Genomic DNA, 23427 nt, shown 5'->3' with positions numbered 1-23427 from the left:
CTTTCTCACAAATGGCTCCAGCCCTATCCTTATCTACAGGGAAGCAGATGAGTTTTCATTAATGAACATTGTTGATTTGGTGTTTTTTGTTTGTTTGTTTGTTTGTTTTTGTTCTTTTGTTACAGTGCTGGGGGTTAAAGCCAGAGTCTTGGGCTGACAAGGACTCTGGCACTGAGTTATGGCCACGGTCTGACATCGCTGCTTTTTTAAAAAGCAAAATGCTCTCTAAAAGATGAGACAATTAAATGTAAAAGACAAGAAAATTAAATGGAGAAAATCATAATTGAATGTTGCTGCAGTCTGCACAGAGATGTTTCAGCCAAGCCTGGCCTTTCTCAGGGCCGAGCCCACTGTGTCCTGATGCCTTTGACAGGTGCTTCTGTGAACACACAGCTGGCTGGTCTCTAGTGAAATCTCGGCGTAAGTAAGTAAACCTTTTAGGATTCTATTAGTGTCAGAACTCTTTCTGGAATGTTCTTGGTAAACCCGTTTTCAAAAAAACAATGACCAATAATATCTCCCGGGACATTACCTGGGGACACTCCTGTGTCACACTCACTGGGCACAGCTCTTTCCTCCCAAGGCAGGGGAGATTGTCCCTGTACTCCAGATTAGGAGCGGAGGAGATAATGGTTTCCCTAAGGCCACACAACTCAGAAAACACAGGCTGAGGACCAAGCGCTGAGAGTGTCAACCCTGGACCTTTCCCCCCTGCTCACCTCTGAGCCTGATGCCATGAGAAGAGAACAGGGCAAGTGTGGCCCTGGGCACTGAAGACAAGTCAGTACATTGAGACAAGCTTTGTGAGGTAGAGCTGTCAAGACCCCAGGCTTTTCCCTAACGCTAGCTCATCTCAATTCCAGGGACATTCTGCTCTGTTCCCGACTCCCAGGCTAACGTCCCATCTGTTCAAGGCTCAGACTGAACATCCATTAAGGCAGCCTCCAATACTAGTCAGGGGTATCCTGACATGCTGCTTCACAGCCAGGGCTCCCTCACCAGTGACTGAAATTGTTTCTGCTCCCTCAACGTCAACCTGAGAATGCTGGGAACCGGCCATGTGACTGAGCAAATATTGATGTGGGAGTCCCCTCTTCCCCTCTGTGTGCTGTGATTACCATTAGTGAGTAAAGAAACTGCCTTGGCCTGTTGATGGGGCAGAACTTAGGTAGGCCGGGAAAACTGGACTGAATGCTGGGAGAACAAAGGCGGAGAGGGAGACGCTATGGATCCGCTGCCCGAGATAGATGTGCTGAGACTTTGCTGGTAGGCCACAGCCTCGTGGTGATACACAGATGAATAGAAATGGGTTAAATTAATATTTCAGAGTTAGCCAGTAAGAAACAAGAGCTAATGGGCCAAGTAGTGATTTAATTAATACAGTTTCTGTCTGCTTATTTTGGGTCTTAGCTAGCCAGGCAGCTGGGACTAACAAGGAGGCCCTCCTGTAACAAAATCTAATCATGTGAACAATGTATATTTCTTCCTGGATCACCCAGAACTCAAGAGGAGGACTTTTGGGGTCTTGCAAAAGTACTGTCCCTAACCCAGGAGCTGGCTCAACAATAATCCATGTTCCCCTTGAGCACAGGCTGGGATATATTTGGGGACATTGGAAAACCTTGCCTGAGCCTCTGATCAGCTATAGTTTAAGTGTCCTGACAACTCCAGTCCATTTTACTCCAAGACAATGATGGCCCAGCGCCTCTTGCAACACCAGCTCTGAGCAACCACATCCTTCACCTAATGGCATCCCTGAACCCAGAACTTGGACAGGACCTCTCACCGGTTAGGTTGTGGCTCCTGAGCTAACGGCTACCTGACCCAGATCCTGGGCTCTCTAGTTCTCTCTGATCCTATCGCTGGATGTGCTCGTTCATGGTGGCCTGGTCCCGTCTCTATCAGGGCGGCCAGGTATCCTGTCTCCTGGTCTTGTTGCCTAACAGCAAAAGCAGGATCACTCATTGGGGGCCTCAGGTGATCTTACCCAGATAAGGCACCCTGGGCTTGCAACAGCCACAGGAAGCAGGAAATGGTTTCCCTTGAGTGATCTCGTGGGTCACTCCCCAGGTTTTGCTAGGCTTCTTGGAAGATGTAAAGGGGCCAGCCCTGAACTCACCTGCTGTCTGTACTCCCATGCAACTGCAAAAACAAGCATCTCTTTTCTAGGAGAACCTACTTCTCCCTCTTTTGCCATTCCCAGTCTTACTTTGTTTTGTTGTTTGAGACAAGGTCCCACTGTGTAGCCTTGACTAGCCTGGAGCTCATGATTTAGACAGACTGGCCTTAAACTCAGAGATCCACATGTTCTCTCTTTCTGTTGGGATAAAAGGTGTGTGCCACCACATCTGGCTAGCTGTTTCCAGTCTTGATGGTCCACGCAGGTTTGGAGGCTACACCACAGCTAGACTTCCTTTCAGGCTGTGATTCCCACCTCACAGTCCCCCCTTGCTTCCTTGCTAGTGCAAGGGTCCCAGGGCCAAGCACTCTATGACCTGATGCTAGGCTTACATGATTCTCCCAAAGTACCCTGACCCATTCTGGGGCCGCTGGACTCACACTATGCATGTCCCTATACACGGGCTCTGTACACTTAGTCCAAGCACTCAGGACTTGATCTCACTGTATGAGGACCTATGTCAGATATGCATCTCCCTTGCTTCCTCCATACTCCCCAGAGAGCCATCCTGGAACAACAGGGTGTGCTATTCCACCAGTCCTACCTGAAACCTAAAGCCACTTTCTCAGAGATTGGACACCTCAAGTTCTGAGCAGGGATGGTCATTGCTTTCTGCGACACCTTGGGAAAAGAGCAGGAACATGTTTCCAGTGACTGATGGGACCCTTTCTGAAAGATGGCATCATGGTGGCTGAAAAAGAGGAGGTTCCCATGGGGCTGGTGAGCCCACAAAGGAGCCTCATTCTTCTGGGTAGTGTGAGTGAAGGGACAGAACCATGGCAAGCCTAGGAATCTGACCCTGAGTATGGGAGATAAGCCCCTTAGGTTCCCACATGGAGCCTTGAACTGTCCCCAGTGTTCCAAAGCTAGGAACTTTGTAGGTAAAAGAACTGCTCTGCAGAGGGCCAGGCTGTAGTGGCGCACACCTTTAATCGCAGCACTCAGGAGGCAGAGGTATGCGGGTCTTTGAATTTGAAGCCAGCCTGGTCTACAGAGCGAGTTCCAGGACAGCCAGGGCTACACAGAGAAACCCTGTCTCACCGTCCCCTCCCTGCCTCCAGAAGGAAAGAACTGCCAGAGGCTGGAAATGGGTAGATTACTTGCCTAAAATGTCCCAGCAATGCATAAAACCAGGCATGGTTGGCACACAACTGTAATCCCAGTATTTGGGAGATAGAGAGGTAAAGGCAGGAGAATCAGAAGTTCAAGGTTATCCTAGGCTACATACTGAGCCCGAGGCCATCTTAGACTACATGAGACTGGCCCACATCTCCCTCACACACAGAATTACCTGTCACAAATTGGAAGAGAGCTCTGCCAGAGCCCATGGTGGTTCCAGGGCATGTCTGATGCTAAGATTTGTGGAGGAGAAACTCAAGACAGAGCTGCTGTTGGCAAGGATGTGGAGTGTGCGAGCTGCTGGCTCCTACACTGCTTTGGGATCTTTGGGCTTCACACTCCCACAACTGCTACAGAGAATGGGTCCTGGGTTCCATGCTGTAAACTCTGCCTATTAGTGTTCTTGGTGGCAAGGTTCTCAGCCATTCAGGGCAGTTTTTGTGAAGTGTATTTGGGACCTGTGTTCTAGACACTGTAGGCCCAGGGAGAGCCTTGGGCAGAAACTTCCCTGTAATATTGATAGCATGATTAAACGCACTTGGCATGGGGATGCTGGTTAACCCGGGTCTGAGTGTCACCTACACAGCTGAAGAGGGTTATCTTCCCTGGACCCTCATGTTGCAAGTTGGGGTGAAGTAGGCACTCCTCCTCCAAACTTCCCCACTGTGTTGCTTTGAGCAGACGGTGACACCCTTATGACTGTTATTCTGGGTGCCTGGACCCAGGGAAGGACATAGTTCCCAACAGTCCCTGCCTGAGGTTAAAGGCCACTTCCTTTCAGCCCCTCCTTGGAGCAGAGGTCTGACCAACGCTTCTGCCCACTTCCTGGGGCTTGAGAATAAAGGGGCCGAGAAGCCTTGGCAGGAGGGAGCTCCCGAGACTTGGCATAGTAAGGGCGTCAGCCTCCTCCCTCCCAGATGCTCATCTCTGGGTTCCAGTCTCCTCCATCACAGGCAAGCCTGGCTTCCTCCATGCCCTTCCATGCTTCTGTCTTCTCCCAGATCCATGCAGGGGCTCCAGTTCTCTCCAGCCTGATGGAAGCCACCCCATTCACGTACTCTCTCTGTCTCTCTACAGATGTGGCCCCTGCTGTGTCTGATCCTCCTCTTTGTTGGGTGTACCGCTGCTGGAACCCCAGGTGAGTTCTAACCCATGCAACTCATTCTTTCTACACTGGCTACATAAAGCCTAGTCCCCAGAGTGCTGGAGACACACGTGTGATCTGCTCTGTCCTAGTGTAGGTGGTAGGTTGGGCACTGGTCTCCTGACATTCTACTTGTTGCTTGCAGAGCCTGTGTCTGAGGATGTCCTGGTGGGCATTGTGGGGGGTAACAACGCCCCACAGGGGAAGTGGCCATGGCAGGTCAGCCTAAGGATCTACAACTACCACGCGGCCTCCTGGATGCACATCTGTGGGGGCTCCATCATTCACCCACAGTGGGTGCTGACTGCTGCCCACTGCATTCGCAAGTGAGTTCCTTTGTCATCCAGTGCTGGGTAGGATGAGGGGTAAATCGGAAGGGCGGGGCCAACGCCCCCACCGTACTAGAATATGTCGTCACAGCTTCTTTCTGCCCTCAGGAGAGATGCTGACCCCTCATCCTTCCGGATCCATGCTGGGGATGTCTACCTCTATGGGGGCAAGGAGCTGCTGAGAGTGAGCCAGGTCATCATGCACCAGGACTATGTCAATGTTGGCCTGGGTTCAGATGTAGCTCTGCTCCGGCTGGAGAAACCCCTGGACTGCTCTGCCAACATCAAGCCTGTCAAACTGACCTCTGGGTCTCTCGAGGTCAACTCGAGGTACCCATGCTGGGTGACTGGCTGGGGCATGGCCCACATGTTCGGTATGTATCAAGGAAAGGTTTGGGCTGTGGGAACACACTTGCCATCTGAGGATCCCGGGTGGGTGGCACTGGGGTCCTAGGGAGCAGGATGCAGGAGGGAAAAGGGAGGTACTGACGAATACAGAGTGCCTCAGGATGTTTCCGCCAGACACTTTAGATGTTCATCAGAGCTCTGCACCTGAGGCCAATGGTATGGCTGGGCCCAGAACCCAAGACTCTGAGGGGGAAAGTCCCTCCTCCTTCCTGTCCCCCATTCTCCCTCTTCTTGGGAATACTCTTTGGTCCTTGAACTGTAGGCAGACAGATTTTTGTTGCATTATTTTTGTATCTATTTGGGGGACATGTGTGTCACGGCACTCATCTTGCAGGAATGTTTTCTCCTTCTGAGTCCCTGGGCTTGAACTCAGGTCTTCAGAATTGACAGCAAGCACTCTACCTGCTGAGCCATCTTGCCAGCCCCTATAAGCAGACAGAATCCATCTTTAGCCTCCTAGGTATTAGAGTTGGACATGGATCTCGCAGATTGGTGTCTCCCACACACACTGTTCCAGGGATGGATTTGGGTAGGGATAGAGCTATTCTCAGCTCCCAGGAGGAAAGGCAGGGTAGTGAACAGGTAGGAGGTATGCACCACCAGCCTGGCTTCCTCTCTCCCCCAGCATCACTGCCACCTCCCTACCGCCTGCAGCAGGTTCGGGTGAAGATAGTGGACAATGCCGTCTGTGAGCAGCTATACCACAATGCCACCAGGCACTGGAACCATGACTATAAATTCATCCAGGATGATATGCTGTGTGCTGGCAGCGAAGGCCGTGGGGCCTGCTATGTGAGTCTCATCAACCTCCCCCTTCCTGTTCCCATCCCCACTCCAAGGTCAGTACTTACTGAGGCTTCTTCCTCTTCTAGGGTGACTCAGGTGGCCCCCTGGTGTGCAGAGTGGCAGGCTCCTGGAACTTGGTGGGAGTGGTGAGCTGGAGCTACGGCTGTGCCCTGAGAGACATCCCTGGGGTCTATGCCCGTGTGCAGTCCTTCCTGCCCTGGATCACTGGTCAGATGAAGTTGTTCCCCTGAGCTCAGCTGCCGGCCTCCTACTGATCAACAGATGAGTTGGCTAACTCTCCCAGAATTCACTGCTTCAGCCTTTGTGTGGTCTCCTGAACCTGTCCAGTCCCCTGGCCTTCTGGGAATCTGGACATCCCTGACCCAGGGAAGAAAGCATGGAGGATGGCCGGCTGGAGTGGGTGCTCTCAGCTCGAGGGAGAGAGGAGTGGGATTTGCTAGGCATGTAGCTATTGAACTTTTGGCTAGTCTTAATAAAGGTTCTGCGCACATTTAAGCTCAGGATTTTGTGTGAGTTTGCATCTCCTCTTCTTTGGAAAAGAGGCCTACAGATGTTGTTTACTATATGTTGACAGAATCATCTGCCCACGCTGCTAAACCTGTTTGTGCTGTGTCCTTGTCCTGGCCGGGTAGCTAGACAGTCACTGTTGGGCCTCAATATCTTGGCATCCCAAGAATGGATGGTTACACTGTGCACAAAGAGTTTGGGGCCGGGGGAGATCTTCAGCCCGATAAAAGACTTCAGCCATCACCAGTGGCACAATGTCCCTGGGATCAGGGGACTCACAGGAAGTCCTCATCCTTCATCCCCACGTTCATTCTATGCTGGGACTCTGTAGATTCAGGTACTCAGACCGTATGGACACGGTCACCTGAGGAAGATGGAGCTAGGAAGTAAGCCCTGGCCTCAGCACCCTTCCGCCAGAGCCCCAGGTCCAGCCAACAGGTGTCTGAGCGGCCTAATGAGGGGTCAACAAGCCAGGATGGGGCTGGCGCAACTAGTCTCATCTAGAGCAGATTCTGAGCGTCCCAAGGAGGATGCCCACAGGCATGGGGCAGTGAGCTGGGTGTCAGGTCTGTGGTACATAGGAGACAGGGTCATAGCCTGGTTGGGATTAATCCAAGACTAAGAGAGATGAATGAAGGCTGCATGGCGTGAGAAGGGACCCGTCAGAGTTCACCTGAGAGATGAGAAAGAGGGGGGCTTGCAAGGGTGGTCTCGCCCCTACCACATACACCTTTCGGTATCTTACTGAGGAGGGTGGTAGGGGTGGGCTGTGCTCAAAGGTGACTGGGAACCAGCCAGTTCTGTGGCCAGCTGTGGGCCCCGAATATCAGCAAACAGCCACCTGTGTCTACCTCTGCACCAGCTCCCAGTTCTCTAGCGGAGACCCTCCCCGGGGTCACTGCAGCTTCTCTGTCCCACACTCAGGACCTGCACGCCTGGGACTGAGGGAGGTGAAGGGGAGGTGAGCCCTGCCACCCGTGCACATCTGTCTCTGCCATGTGTGACTTGGACATGGCTCTAAGGAGAGAACAAGAGAAGGAAAGGCGGCCCGCATTTGCTGAAAGCCGCGAACTGGACAAGCTACCATGGGCTGCAGAGTAAATCCTTGGAAAACACTCCTTGCTGTGCACCAGAGAGCCTCCGGGTGGTGCTGCAGGGTGTGAGGCGGCCACTGTAGTTTGGGGTGCCTGTCAGGTATGCAAGGGACCTGGCCATCAGGCAGAAACCCAAGCCTGTTTGTGCTCCGCAGAGAGAGAACAGCCTTCCCCACTCCTTCCAGGGTCGTTTTGTCTTTCAGTTTTATTTCTTTTGGAGAAGGGAGATCTACGTGGCCCGGGCTGGCCTCAAATTCCCATGCCAAAGCCCTGGTGGGAGGGTGCCCACTCTTTTTATTGGCTTTTATTTACTCTTTTACGGGTTGCTGGCAGAACGAAGGCGAATGGCCCGGCATGCACTCTGACAGCGCTGGGTCTGGGATGGAATGTGTGAGGGCAGTGGTGGGAGGCAGGGTTTGGGACCTGGGACCTTTCTACCTGACAATAGGGTGTGGTACACACCATGCATTGCTAGACTCCCAGCACCCTCCCTCTTCCTATGGTCTTATGGGACCTTACAGGCTAGGAGCTTAGTAACGCAGACATACTGCACAGCCCTCAGGACCTCGATGGAAGTGGATCCTATCAACCTATTGAGTTTGGCCTGACATACACTCTGGTGCTCCTGATGGGCAGGAGGCCAGATTGCTTTCTAGGGAGTGACCACCTTCCTCAGCCTGCAGAGGCCCTTAGGCCTGCCCAGGAGGACTCAATCCACTGTCTGTTCTCGGGCCTTGCATGTGTTGGGTGGACACTCTACCACTAGTTTCCCCTGTGGCTGGGAAGGCAGATCTGTGCCTCCAGGCTCCGGTCTTCCCTGCTTACTGCTTCTGAGCACACGCATGTGACACAAGTGTCCCGGCTCTTCCCTTGCAGCTTGGACAGTACGCGGAAGGAATCCGCAGGATTTACTCGTCTGGGTACAGGTTGATGGACGTTTGGGCTGTTTCCAAGGACGGTTCTTGGGAGTAACGCTGCTTTAGCAGTTTGTGTTTTGTGTGAACACATGTTTCTCTTGGAGGAGCACCAACTGTGACTGTGGACGCACACAGAATGTTTAAAGGATCCAAAGCTCCCAAGTCCGGAGCCGTGATCACATCCTGTTGGCTGTGGCCAGGGCTGGGGTTCTCAGTTCTCGGTATCCACCATCTCTTTGGCTTCAGGAATTCTGGGGGTCATTCAGAGTGTCTTCCCAGGTTTCACCTGTGACAGGGTTTCTTTCCGTATACCAGGACAGCTTCAAACTCGCAGTGACTCTCCTACTTCAGGCTACAGAGTGCTAGGCTTACAAACACTGAGTCATCATGGCTAGCTCTGTGTCCTTTCCTTTTTTGGGGACAGAGCCTCATGAAGCCCAGGTTGGCCTTGAACCCCTAAATCTTCTGCTTTCATTTTCTAAGAGCTAGGATTGCATGTTCACACCGCCACACCAGATGTCTTAGCTTCATTTTCACTGTTGTTTTGATAAAAAACACCTTAACAGAGCAACTTAAGGGTGGAAGTGTTTGTTCTGGTCCCCAGTTCAAGGTCCGCTCCATCGCTGTGGGGAAGGCATGGAGGTAGGGGCCTGAGGCAAGCAATAATCAGGTGATAGCGCCAGCCCAGGGGCAGAGCAACGAATGCAGGCTGCGCAGCTCTCCTGCATTTCTATAGTCCAGGAGCCCAGCCAGAGAGCCGTGCCTCTGACAGTCGATAGGCCTTCCCACCTAAACCAGTGTAACAAGGTAATTCTCCACTGGATGTCCAGAAGCCCTTCTCTCAGGCCGGCCTGTCGAGTTGAAAATCACCATTACTGCATCAGTGATCTGGACTGGGGAGTCCAGCACAGGGCCTCCCGCACATTAGACGAGCCCTCTACCAACTGTGCCCCCTCCAAGCCAACTGTGCCCCCCTTCCAGCTCTCTTCTCCCTGCTTCTAATTTGCATTTTTGTCGGGGCTAACAGTGTACATTTCACCACATGTCCATATTTTCTATTTGCATATCCTTTTTTGGTGAATGTGCAAATGTTTTTTTATTTTGTGTTTTTAATTGCTTCCTGAGTTCTACATAATGTATGTTTCGAATCAAAGGCTTTTAAACATTTAAACGTTCTATGGGGAACGGGTTTCGCTGCGCAGAACGGGAGGATGGAGGTAAAGAGAACAAGTGAGAGGAGCAGAAGGGAGTCAAAGATTCTGAAGTAGCCAGTCGTTTCTCAGTTTGGTCCAGAAAACCATGGAGTCTGTCTATTGTGGGGACAAGACCACTCCGACTGGCCCTAGGCCTTGTATCTGCTCTAAGGTGGGGTGAAGGAGGAGGTGAGGTCTACTGATGCCCCCCCCCAATCCTGCTGTATATGTCAGGGAAGAGCTGTAACTTCCATTTGTCTTCCCATGGAGACCAGAGAGCAAGGGACCAGCTCAGAGGCAGAATGCAGCCAGGTAGGATGGACGGAGTGGTCCTCACTGAAACCCGAGTTTCTCTTCCCCAGTGTGGAAAGGCTGCAATGCCCCCTCCAGGCAGCCTTTCTGGTCCTGCAGGACACACTTTTCTACATCTAGGAGTCCAGCCTCAGGGGCTCCTCAGAAAGTTCTATATGAGCCTAGGCATCTGTGACAAGGCACCTTCCTCGGTGTCCCTGTTCCCACACCCAGCCTGGGTCTCCCTACTCCACCTCAGGTCAGAGGGTCCAGTCTCTAGCTGCCTGAGCAGGACTTTCTGTCTGGCTGGCAGGGGTGTGGCCAGGAGGTGTGGCCAGGAGGTGTGGCCAGGGGTGTGACCGGGAGGTGTGGCAAGAGGGTGTGGCGGGGCGGGGCAGAGTACAGGGCTTTCCTCAGTTCCCAATCTCGGGTAGATTCTGAGGATTTCACTGATACCCTCTAGATCAGGGATCCCTTCTTAGCTGTGGGGAAACAGGCTGAAGAGAGTTGTTCAGTCCTCCTCCATATATGACATCATGGGGCACGATGTGGGTATCTGGGGCCTGCCTGTCCCATGGCCACGGCTCCGGGTTGTGTAGTAGGGTCTGGAGGGATGCCTCAGCAGTTGAAAGCACATGGGGCTTTTGCAGACAGCCCAAATATGGGTGGTTTGCAATGGCCCATGATTCCAGCCCCAGGGCATCAAACGCTCTCCTCTGGCCTCTGGGAGCGCCTGTACCCATGTGCACACATGGCTTTCCCCACATTATTGAAAATAAAATACATCTTTAAAAAAGAATGCATGCCAAATGTTTGATCTATCTCTGCGCCTGCTCTGTATGACAACCAGGGCTCCTCCCTCAGGTGTGCTCTAAGGATGGGCTATTTGGGGGAGGTGTCAGCTCACCCCAGCACAGATGCATCCACACAGACCATCCTGCCTGGTCCAGGAACCTGCTGTCACTCAGTTTTAGGGGTGTATCCTTCATGAAACAGATTTCCTGAGTCCGGAACCCTAGAGCCATCACAGGTCCCCATAGGAGGAACCTTTAGGGCCCTCGCCTGTCCCACTTCTGTTTGCCTCTAACATGAGGGACCTGGTCTCCTCTTTACTTTGTCACCTAGTTCCCTGCAAAGTTCTTGACACCCTGGATCCCAGGTCTGCTGTCCAGGAAGAAATTCCATCTGCGCATCCATGCGTTCCCTTTGTTCTCACCAGATAGAAGGGCAGAGGGAGGTCACAACTCGGCCATGGTGACCCCATCCCAACTACTGGGTCTCCCAGGGTCATGGGCTAAATAAGTTTGCTGTGGGCCACGGTGGCTACTTGCTTCCTGTCTCGGGGATTCTGTCCAAGAGTGAGGTTGCAGCTGTCCCCTCCTCCAGGGTCCTCACTTGCCTCAGGCTGTCCTTTGGCCCCAACTAGGAGGGTTGAGCATGTGTCTTTGAATGGTTGCTTGTGGCAATGCATCTCTCTGACATATGCAGTGATGAAAACCCAGTGTAGTGCCTGCCCTGTGCCCCTAACCCAACCAGGCTGCAGACCTCCCATTTAGAGCTCTGGGTTCCTAGGGCCTAACCGTTGTCCTCTCTGAGTTTATCACACACACTCTATGGCAGTATTCTCAGAAAGATTCCCCATGACATGGTCAGTGACAACCCATGAAGAGCTGGCATGTTGTGGAGGAAAGGACATGATTAGGATGTGCACACACAGTTCTCGGTCAGAGTGGGCAGGCTGGCTGTGCAGAGTCAACCCAGGTCCTCCTCAGGAACCCAAGTCACTGTTCTATTGCTGTAAAGAGACACTATGACCAAGGCAACTCATAAAACAAAGCATTTAATTGGGGATTCTTTTATAGGGACTTTGTTTGTTGGTTTTGCTTTTTTTTGAGACAGGTTTCTCCATGTAGCCTTGGCTGTCCTGGAACTCACTCTGTAGACCAGGCTGGCCTCAAACTCAGAGATCCACCTGCCTTTGCCTCCTGAGTGCTGGGATTAAAGGTGTGCGCCACCACCACCCGGCTTGATTACAGGTTTAGAGGGTTAGAACATGATCATTACGGCACAAAGAAAGACCATGGTACTGAGCAGTAGCTGAGAACTTTACATGCTGGTTTACAGGCAGGAGAGAGGGAGGGAGGGAGAGAGAGAGAGAGAGAGAGAGAGAGAGAGAGAGAGAGAGAGAGAGAGAGAATCCCGAGAGTCCTGCCAAAACACTGACATCTTCCCTCTCTAGGAGCAGCCCCTTTCCTGTTAACAGCACATGGGAGAGGAAGGGAACACAGTGCACGAAACAGCAAGGGAAGCTGTTGAACACATTTTTAAAAATCGGGCTATTTTTAGAAGAGGCCAGTGATATGCTCATCCTGTTTTGTCAAATACCTCTGCACATGCTGTATAGCATGTATCTGCCTCATTATGCAGTCACGATTCATGTTGACTCACATTTGTGTCCAGTGCTGGCCAATAATGCATAGTAAACCATCTCCCCAATACAGAGTGGCATTGTCATAGGATTCACTGGGAACCTGCCAACAGGGAGCAGCCTCAGACTTGAGTAGCCCTAGGGTCTCAAAGCAATCCCAATGTTACTTATAGGGGCGTAACCCGGGAAGTTGCACAAATGTCCAATAAAGGTGCTGAAGGCAGTGCACACCTGCTATCCCTGCACTGCTGGGTGTGGTGCACACCTGCGATCCCTGCACTGCTGGTGTGTGGTGCACACCTGTGATCTCTGCACTGCTGGTGTGTGGTGCACACCTGTGATCCCTGCACTGCTGGTGTGTGGTGCACACTTGTGTTCCCTGCACTGCTGGAGGAGGTGCACACCTGTGATCCCTGCACTGCTGGGTGTGGTGCACACCTGCAATCTCTGCACTGCTGGAGGTGATGCACACCTGTGATCCCTGCACTCGGGATGCTAAGCCAGGATGATCATGAGTTGGTTGTCAGCTTTGGCTGCATAGTGAGACTGGATCTTTAAAAAAAATCTAATAAAGAACCATTGGGAGACAGGGGCAACTAGTACGTGTGTGACATCAGATGAGACAAGCATGAGGACCAGGTCCTTTGGGTGTCAAGTTCGGGTGGAGGAGTGGCAGTTCTACTAGTCAGGGTGCTGGTGCTCTGTGTGACATTTCCTCAGTGTCATTAAAAGTCTCCCTAGGGCCACAGTCAGGGCTGGGGAGGTGACTCAGTTGGCAAAGTTTGTGCCTTGTAAGTATGAGGACTTGAATTTGGTTTTCAAGAATCCACATAAGAAGCCTGGGCATGGCCGGGCGGTGGTGGCGCATGCCTTTAATCCCAGCACTAGGGAGGCAGAGGCAGGCGGATCTTTGTGAGTTCGAGACCAGCCTGGTCTACAGAGCTAGTTCCAGGACAGGCTCCAAAGCCACAGAGAAACCCTGTCTCGAAAAACAAAAACAAAACAAAACAAAAAAAAAAAAGAAGCCTGGGCATGGTGATCCTGTGACCCTGTAGCTGGGAAGTGGAAACAGAGGACCTTTGAACATACCGATGGGCCAACCTAGGCTAACCGAGTAAGTTCCAGGCAAGAGAACTTGTTTTAAAAAATGACACAAGGCAGGCAGTGGTGGCACATGTCTTTAAACCCAGCACTCAGGAGGCAGAGACAATCAGATTTCTATGAGTTCAAGGCCAACCTTGTCTACAGAGCAAGTTCCAGGACAGTCAAGGTTAAATAGAGAAATGCTGTCTCAGAAAAAAAGAAAAAAGAAAAGAAAGAAAAAAGTGATAGCTGAGGTTGACATCTGGTTCCCACAATGTGTGCACACACAGAGACACACGCACACGAGCAGACATGATGAGAGACAGCCAGTGTCAGTAACAGCACAGACAGGCACTTGTCACTCTTCTGACTATTGAAGAGAGGTGGAGACACATTTCCCCAAGGGAGCAGTTTTCTGTTATCTAGACAAATGGAGATCTGACCCAAGATGCCAGCCATTCCAAGCCAGCAGGTTCTGGACACAGGACACCTATGTGTACAATGATAGCAATGACCTGAGAGCCCTGAATGGGAACGCAGCAAAAACCCATGGCTGCTTTCATGCACTTTAATGAGATACAGAGAGCAGCTGACCGCACACTGAAGGTTCCTGGGTGGCAGGGACAGGAGTGGTCAGGGGTCGGGTAGAACAGAGTTGATGAGGAGCAGAGGGACAGGGAAGATGATGGGACAGGAAGACAGGGATGTCACGTTGGCAGAAAGCAGTGTTCTGGGAATGGCTTGGGTCTGGATCTGCCATGATCCTGGAAGGAGTCCTTGGGGGACATAGCAGTGGACCCAGTCCAAGTAATGTGTGATCCAAGTGTAGATGCCAGGCCTGTGCACAGCCGTCACTCCAGCTGGTCACATCTGCCTGCAGCCAGGTGTCTTTTACTTGAGAGTAGCCCTAGAGAGAACAAGGTCATCACTCTTGTCAAGGCTGGGTGAAGGCGGCAGGATGATGAAGGGATTTGTTTTGTTTTGTTTTGTTTTTCGAGACAGGGTTTCTCTGTGGTTTTGGAGCCTGTCCTGGAACTAGCTCTTGTAGACCAGGCTGGTCTCGAACTCACAGAGATCCGCCTGCCTCTGCCTCCCGAGTGCTGGGATTAAAGGCGTGCGCCACCACCGCCCGGCTGATATGAAAAGGGATGTAGGAACACCTGGCAGGGGTTGTGTTTGTCATTCCCCGCTCACAGCATGTCATCATGGACAATATGAACATTATCCCCTGGACTGAGACCTTTGTGACATTTCAAGTCTCAAAGGTGGTTTTTCATAACCGGAACTTGCACCTCCCTCAGGGAAATGGTGGTGTAGTCTTCTTGTGGGTGAAGGAAAGATCGTCATGGTGGGAAGAGTCCCAGGTGGCTGGAACGGGCTCAGCTAACCCTGTTCTCTGGGTACATTTGTACTGATGAGTGTCTCCTTGAGTCAGGCCTGCTGGACCTAGCTTAGCCAACCTGGTTTCTTTCACCAGGCTGGACCTGGATTTCTGACAGTCCTGACGGTCATCAGAGAGCCCTCGGGTGGTGGAGGGCAGGGCTGAAGGCCTCAGCATGACTGGCTCTGGCCTAGGCTGGGTAGAGGATTCCAGTGAAACCCTGGTCCTGGACACCATTCTTTCTGACCTCTGTGTATGGGGAGATTGGATCCTGACCCAAGGATGCCAGGATCCTGAGGTCCACAGCCAGGCCCTGTGTATAGCCCTATGCCTAAAGCTCTGCTCTGACCTGTCAGAAACAAGGAGGAAGAGAAGGAAAAGAAGCAGCAAGACCACTTGGGAGAAGGGAAACTTGCACTAAGGCACCCACTTTGTCCAGCCTCACATAACACTTGTGGCCTGGGCGACAGCCCATGAAATGCCGGTCTTTGCACAGTTGAGGCCAGTTTCTTTCCTCATGTGTGTGACATTGTTAATAAGTGTGGTCTCTCTCTTAGTCAAATCCCCATAATACAAACAGACTGTAGCCCTTTCAGAGAAGGAAAACTGAGACTTGAGGTACCAAATGGCTTGTCTTAGCTACTCTGGGGGTATCCTGAATGATGGGACTTGGAGGTCTGTTATGATACCTTGCCACTTCCTAGGTCTTCAGATTTCCACCTCCCCCCAAGTCAACTTGTTGGAAGGAACCCCAAATATGTTTTTTTTTAAATTATTTATTTATTATGTGTACAGCATTCCTTCCATGTGTGCCCGCATGCCAGAAGGGGGCGCCAGATCTCATTATAGATGACTGTGAGCCACCATGTGGTTGCTGGGAATTGAACTCAGGACTTCTGGAAGAGCAGTCAGTGCTCTTAACCACTGAGCCATCTCTCCCGCCCCCCAAATATGTTTTATTGAAACTAGAGATTCACTCTTTCTTTCTCTCTCTTGTTTTTTTTTTTTGTTTGTTTGTTTTTGTTTTTGAGACAGGGTTTCTCTGTGTAGCCCAGGCTGTCCTGGAACTCACTCTGTAGAACGAGCTGGCCTCAAACTCACAGAGATCTGCCTGCCTCTGCCTCCCTAGTGCTGGGATTAAAGGCGTGCGCCACCACTGCTGAAATGGAAGACGATATAAACACGGAGAGAGATGTCTCATGTGCACAGATGGGAAAGCTGACAAGGCGAGGACCGCAGTCTTGTTCCTGCCGCTTGTGTAGTCAAAACCCAGGAGCCTTTTTCTTTTTCAGAAATGAAAACAGGGCTGCCCTAAAATTCATAGGACAGTCACCAAGCCCAACCAGTCAAAGAAATATTGAAAACACAGGAAGAAGGTGAACGACCCCCCATTCCCAATTCTGTAATTTCCTATGAACTTTTAGGAGCCCACAGTGTGATACTGTCTTGTACACAGACACACAGACCAATGGGAGAGAACTGAGGTCCAGGAGCGAGCCCACAGATAGATGCTAATCAGTCTCCTGACAAGGGTGCCGAGGGCATTCGCTGGGAAAGGAGGAGTCTCATCAAATGGTGCTGGGACATCAGGGTCCCCTGTGCACAGAGATGAAGTCTCATATCCACCTCACAGAATACAGAAACTATCAGGAGCCCCACTGGGGGTGTGGCTTGCCTGCCCAGCACTTGGAAAGCTCAGGTGAAAGATTGTGATTTTGAGTCCTGTTTGGGCTACAAGAACCTATCTACAAAAAACAAAAACAACCAAATAACAAAACGATACCCCCCCCCCAAACAAACAACCCAGAAACTCCTTCAGTTTGCACAATGGATTCTTAGGGTATATTCTCCCCAAACATGAGAAACAAAAAAGAATAGATGAATTGGGTTTTGTCAAGCATTTGTGTGGTCCAGTGGTTGAGAGCATGTAAAGGGTCTGCAGAGGTGGCTCGATGGTTAGGAGCACACACTGCTTCCAGGGGACTGAACTCACTTCCCAGCATCCTCATGGGGTGCTCACAACTGCCTGCAATTCCAGCTCCAGAGGATCTGATGTCTCTGGCCTCCAAGAGCACCTGCACATATGAACCCACACAAGCACGCATAGTTGTTTTTTTTTAAGATAAATGTATTTTATTTTTTAAAAGATTTATTTATTTATTATATATAAACTATTCTGTCTGCATGTATGCCTACAGACCAGAAGAGGGCACCAGATCTCATTACAGATGGTAGTGAGCCACCATGTGGTTGCTGGGAATTGAACTCAGGACCTCTGGAAGAGCAGCCAGTGCTCTTAACCACTGAGCCATCTCTCCAACCCTTGTTTTTAAAATTAAAGAGAATTCATAATTAAAACAAATAAAGGGGTGGGGGGCTGGAGAGGTGGCTTGTCATCTTAGAGGCTGACTACCCCTGTAGAGGACCTGATTCAGTTCCCAGCATGCTCATGTTGGACAGCTCAAACTGCCTGTGCTCCAACTCCTGGGGACCTGATGCCCTCTTCCTAGGCATTTTCACTTCCGTACACACAGACACGTAGACACACACACATTCACAAATGACAGCGAGGACAAGGGAAGACACTGGCATTAGTTATCACTTAGGAAACACGGATAGATACAAACCACTCAAGATCCTGCTTCACCTGAACAAGAATGACTATTCTAAGAAGGAATTTAGAGGTCGGATGGCTAAGTATGCAAAGGCACTTGCCACCAAGTCTGACAACCTGAGCTGAAGCCCTGGGACACGTGGTGGAAGAAAAGAACCAACTCCTGCAAATTGTCCTGTGGCCTCCACACATGCGCTGTGGGGTGTGTGCACACACAGATAAAAAATGTAATGTAAAGTTAAAATAAGCCAGGTGGGGTGGTGTACGCCTTAAACCCAACACCTCAGGGGCAGAGGCAGGTGGAACTCTGTGAGTTCAAGACCAGCAGCCCCTGTACTAATTGCTTTCTCGTTCCTGTGATAAAATACCCACAGAAGCAATGGAAGAGATTTTGCCTCACGATTTGAGAAGGGACACAGTTCCTGATGGTGGAGAAGCATGGTGGCGGGAGTGGAGGTGGTTAGTCACATGGCACAAGCAACCAAGAAGCAGAGGGGTGGGGAGGACCGGGCTCAGCTGTCTCCCAACAGCTTTTCTTTCCTCTTTTCTGTGCAGCCCAGGCCCCATCTCTAGGATGGTGTCGTCCACATTCAGGGTAGTTCTTTCTTTCCTCTTCATTTAAACCTCTCTGGATACACCCTCACTGACTGGTCCACACGCATGTCTTCAGGAGATTCAAAATCCAGTCATGTTAACACCAGTGATTAGCCATCATAGACCTGTACCTCACACCTCAGCGGAGCTGGTCTGGTGGTCAAGTGGAGGACACCATTCAAACACAGAAAGACAACGTTCACAGCAGAACTCCTTAGAACATCCAAAGGCAGAATCTCCTAACTGGCCATCGCAGGAGGAATGGATGAACAGTGAGGGGCAGTCACACATTAAAGGACATGGTCACAGAAGAAGGAAGCACTAGTTCCTTCGAGAACATCATGAATTTGATGGCACTGTGTTAAGTGAAAGAAGCCAAGCACACAGGGTCATGCACACATTTGTTGTTTGACTCCATTCATAGGGGATGTTTAGCATCAGGAAAGCTGGGGAGAGGGCTCAGCTAATCAAGGGCTCACTGAGCAGGCATGAGGACCTGAGTGTGATCCCCATGATGCCCCCTCAAAAAACTGTGATGATATACCCCTGTAACCCCAGTGTTGGGGAACGGGACACAGATGGATGCCTGGGAATTGCTGGCCAGCCAGTCTACTTAGCCTACTTGGTGAGTTCTGCTCCAGTGAGCGACTTGGTCTCAAAAAAAAAAAAGTAGACAGTGCTTGAGGAATGACATATGTGCATATATGTACACCTTCACTTATACACATATAAATATGAATACATACAATTTGATACAGCCACAGACTTCCAGAAAAGCCATGTGTCTGGTCCAAAGAATTTCGTTTTTGGACCACTTAAGAGTTTGGACTGTGTGACAGCCCTTCAGATATTTTCACTGGCAACTCCTCTTTGATATTTAAAAAAAGGAGGGGGCTGGAGAGATGGCTCAGTGGTTAAGAGTGCTGGCTGCTCTTTTAGAGGGCCTGAGTTCAATACCCAGCAACCACACAATGGCTCACAACCACTTGTAATGAGGTCTGGTGCCCTCTTCCGGCCTGCAGGCACACAGAATAAATAAATGCATCGTTTTCAGATTGTTTTCTATGCTGCTGCTCTGCAGCCACCTGAGTCAGGAATTCTCAGGCATTGTTAGGCACTCGCCTGCCACCTCAGCAGGAGCGTGGAAGCAGAAGCCAGCCTGGGATCCCAGGGTGTACTTGGCCTCTCCTCTATCCCCGCCGGCTTGACCCAGACCCCTGGACTAGTCAGTCCCTTTCCCGGGATTTTCTGACCCCAAAGCTTCTGAGGATTGCATTTTGTAGAATGTTACTCAAGCAGGGATTTCCGATATTTCCCACGGTTAGGCTGAAGTCAGACACCTGATGCTAAGATTATAGTTGTGACTGAATTCTAGCCGTGTCTTCGCAAATGCTCGCCATTTCAGCTCCTGGTGTTTGTGTTTGATTCGGAGCCGTCAGCTTCCCCTGGAGAAGTCCTCCCTTCCCCCTCTAATTACCGAGCACTTAGCCGTGCACTTAGGACAGAGGGCAAAACTCGAGCTGATTTCTTAACAGAATTTCAATCATTTATTTACTTACCTATAACTACATTAATTCATGGTCTTCTGTTTTAATCAATGCATCTCCACGTATTTCTTTTCCCCAGTTTCTATTTGCTATGCAGGGTTCTGACTGGGACTCGGGGGCTCCTGCTAGCTGGCTTCTGTCTTTAGGCTCCCTTCCCATCTCTTTTACACGATCTAATTATGTGACATAATTTCAGGCTCCCATTGTGTTTCCTTTGGTCCAGAAAGGTCTCCATGAAGTGCAGCTCCTTTCACTGGCAAATGTACTTAGAAACCCATGTCTGGGGATGGGTGCTGTATGTAGCTCTGGGAGAGTCTGCACTCTTGTTCCTTCTCAGGGGGCAGGGCTAGGGAATGCGTGTGTGTGTGCTCATACAATGCACAGACACGTATATGTGCTGATGCAATGCACATGCGCACACATACTGTTAAGCAAACCCTTTCTCTGGGGAGATATAAACAAACTCCAATCCCCTCCTTATCAGAGCACTAACGACAAACCAAAGTCAGATGTGGGGAACCGATGAGTTTCTTGGACTAGCACACAGAACGTAGATAAGGGGTTACTTACAGGAGGGTGGGTGACCCCGAAGCAGTTGCACCATTTAACATTCTCACCTAGACAGGGACGAAGATTTCCCCTCCCCCGGTTAGCCTGCAGTACCCCCCAGCTCGTGAGACTGTGTGCATTTAGGGTACAGCTGCATACAAATAAATGGACAACTACATACAAGTAAATGGCCAGAGAGTCCAGTGACCATCCCTATCCCCTTACTCTATGAAGGAATCGACAGCCAAGCCTGATCCTGGGAGACTCTTGGAAGAGTTACAGCTTCTCTGATGAAGACGGCTGTCATGCTGGCAGGACAGCATCCTACAACACACACCATGTGGACAACATCCACGCTCACACATCACACCTCATATCCGTGTTTCTATAGCTACAGTGGAAACTACAAACTCTTGGTTACATTTCTTCCCTAAAGGTCACCCAGTTTACTTCCTTCCCATCTTGGGCTGCTGGGCTACATCACCCTCCTGTCTCTCCTCCTAGCAAAGAGAAGGACAAAGGTCACGTACTGGGTAAGTTTAGGACTCCAGCAGCCTCGCAGTCGTCCCGTCCTTTCTCTCTGTGGGGGAAGACAGGCTTAGGTTAAGTACAAGTCACCCAATTTATGCTTGCTCACCCTAGAGGGGTTCTATTACAACCCTGTGAAGTCCCTAGCATAGCCTGGGCTCAATGTTACTACATAAAAGTCAGGTGACTTAGCACCACACCTGGGCAGTAGGCCCAGCGGGCGCTCCACAGCCTCCTCCCTGTTCTGGCATGCCCTCTTCTGGAGGCACCGAGAACTGTGGCATTAGGAGCAAACTAGGCTTTGCAGAGAACTCAGATGTTTGTAGCATAGGCAAATCTCAGGGCTCCGCAAATACAGTGATGCCCAAACTTAGTGAGGCAGCTGGGCAGTGGTGGGGCACGCTTTAAATCCCAGCACTCAGGAGGCAGAGGCAGGCAGATCTCTGTGGGCTCGAGGTCACCCTGGTCTACAGAGTGAGTTCCAGGATAGTCAGAGCTGTAACACAGAGAAACCATGTCTTGAAAAACAAAACAAAACAATTTAGCAAGATTTCAATGCACAAAATCATCTTACAATCACACTTTACCAGCAACTGGAAAATAAACTCGGAAGTCAATACGATTTGCTAGCACTAGCTGTAAGGATTATACATCGTCTTGTTTTGTAGCTATTTTAAACCATCAATCATTTTCAGTTCCATTTGGAAAGTTCACATTTAAAGATTTTTTCATTTCTAGAACATCTTTGATGCAGATCTAGATCGTGTTGTCTCTTATCCTCTTTCTGAGGGAATTCCAGGGGAACAGAGATACTGGCAACACATTCTCTCAGAATCTGTGAGGCTGAGAAAGTCCTTCCTTCCTTCTTTCCTTCTTTCCTTCTTTCCTTCCTTCCTTCCTTCCTTCCTTCCTTCCTTCCTTCCTTCCTTCCTTCCTCCTTTTTCCTTTTTTCTGTTTTTTCAAGATAGGGTTTCTCTGTGTAGCCTTGGCTGTCCTGGAACTCACTCTGTAGACCAGGCTGGCCTTGAACTCACAGAGATCTGCCTGCCTTTGCCTCCTACGTGCTGAGATTAAAGGTGTGCTACCACTACCCGGCTAAGCCTTGCTCTCTTTGAATTTTGTTTTGAGTCAGGATCTTACTGTGTAGTCCAGATCTCAACCATCTTCCTGGGATTATGTCTGTGGGCCACCACACAGACCTCAGCCACCCTCTGGGATTACACCTGTGGGCCACTACAGTCATCCCCTTATATTAGCTACTCACTGGTTAATCTCTTGGGCCTGAACCAATCAGGATCCACAGCCCCTGATTCAGTGGTGCCATGCAGGCCCTACCCGCCCTTGGTCCTCCAGCTTGGAGCCTCTGGTGTGTTCCTAGGACACCTTCTCCCGTGACACCTCTGGATTCCTGCAGCTACGTCTTGTTAGCGTCCTGTTTGAGAGTTCTGGAGACATCTTGTTAGAAAGGGAGCCTTCCCTGTGCTGCTCAAGGAATCCAGTTGAATATACACCTCTGGGGTGTGCAGAGAAGAGGGCTGGGCAGTCCTCTGAGAAACCCAGGAGGCGGCAGTGGGGACCAAGCTGGAGAGGGCTATAAATTCCTGACCTGCAGGCTAGAGAAGCCAGGTGGCAAGTGGATGGGCATGCAGGGCAGTGGTCATCCCTGGTGTTGGAGGGGTGCAGGGATGGCTAGGGTGGCGTGTCTCCTGGGGGAGGCTGGTAGCCTCTTCTTAGATCTCCCTCCTCTGCATGTGTTGCCCCTCAGCTGATGAAGTGTCTGATGAAATGAGGAGCTTTATCAGACGCCCAGTGAGCAGCCACCCACATTAGGAGAGCTGCGTAGATAAGGGCCGTCTCACACTGTAGGATTTATCTGTAGAGCTGGGTCTGGTGGGGCAGCAGGGCCCTTTGAGCTGGGACACTTAGTCCTGTTCCCTGTCATGACTGATTCCTATTCTGACAAGGAGCCTTGTGTGACCTCCTTAAAACTGTTCAGGAAAGCTGAGCCTGACCCCGAGAACTCAGAGGACATGATGAGTAACACTGTTGCCCTTGTTCCTTTTGGGGTGGCTCACAGACACTATCTCCTGTCCTGTATCCCTCTCGGGAAATGTGTTAGAGCATGTCAATATGTCATTAGAGGGCAACACTGAGCTAGCAACTTTTTTGAAGCCTCCCCTGAATCCCTGGGCAGGGGACAGTATCCTCATTTCAACAGAGGGAAACGGTGCCATCTCAGTGCCATAGTGAGCAGCCACCCACTCAGTGCCAGTGTGCAGTGCTCTGACCATGGTGCCACGCCCTGGGATCGCCAGTACAAAGAGCAGACCTGATGGACCCTGAGCAGAGAGCAGTTGGATCTCAGAACTCTGCCTTCCATAGCCTGGCTATGCACGCAAGACTGTGTGTAGGGTGTGTCTCTGGTCCTCTGGTTGTGTACTCGATCCTGTGACTTGTGGGCATCAGAAGAGCATCTGGGTGCTGGGGGGCATGTGTTACATGGCAGCCTTTGATCTAAATCATTTTCTTCATGTCTGGATTGGAGGGTGGCGAGCCCTTCCTCTCATGCACTCCGGTCTGGAAAATAAAAGGGCAGAGGACAGCAGGAAGAGAAGAGAGGAGCAGAGATGCCAAGGTGCCGAGGTAAAGCCCTTTCCCAGAGCCCCTGGCAAGTACATATCACCCTGAAGCAGAGTAACCAAGCTCGTGACCTTT

General features: G+C 50.8%; 1 protein-coding gene across 1 annotated transcript; it reads left to right on the top strand.

The window, feature by feature from the left end:
* The first annotated feature begins 4146 nt into the window (after positions 1 to 4146).
* On the top strand, positions 4147 to 6429 carry LOC126496904 (serine protease 29-like). Its single transcript, XM_050134580.1, has 6 exons — positions 4147 to 4251; positions 4376 to 4436; positions 4588 to 4768; positions 4880 to 5145; positions 5805 to 5971; positions 6052 to 6429. The coding sequence occupies exons 1-6, from the start codon at positions 4216 to 4218 to the stop codon at positions 6214 to 6216; spliced, it is 876 nt and encodes a 291-aa protein (XP_049990537.1). The 5' UTR covers positions 4147 to 4215; the 3' UTR covers positions 6217 to 6429.
* The last annotated feature ends 16998 nt before the right edge of the window (positions 6430 to 23427 follow it).

Source organism: Alexandromys fortis, unplaced genomic scaffold, assembly GCF_014885135.2.
Source record: "Alexandromys fortis isolate MF-2015 unplaced genomic scaffold, M_Fortis_MF-2015_v1.1 scaffold_29, whole genome shotgun sequence".
NCBI classification, from domain to species: domain Eukaryota; kingdom Metazoa; phylum Chordata; class Mammalia; order Rodentia; family Cricetidae; genus Alexandromys; species Alexandromys fortis.
This window is presented reverse-complemented; position numbering and strand designations above follow the sequence as displayed.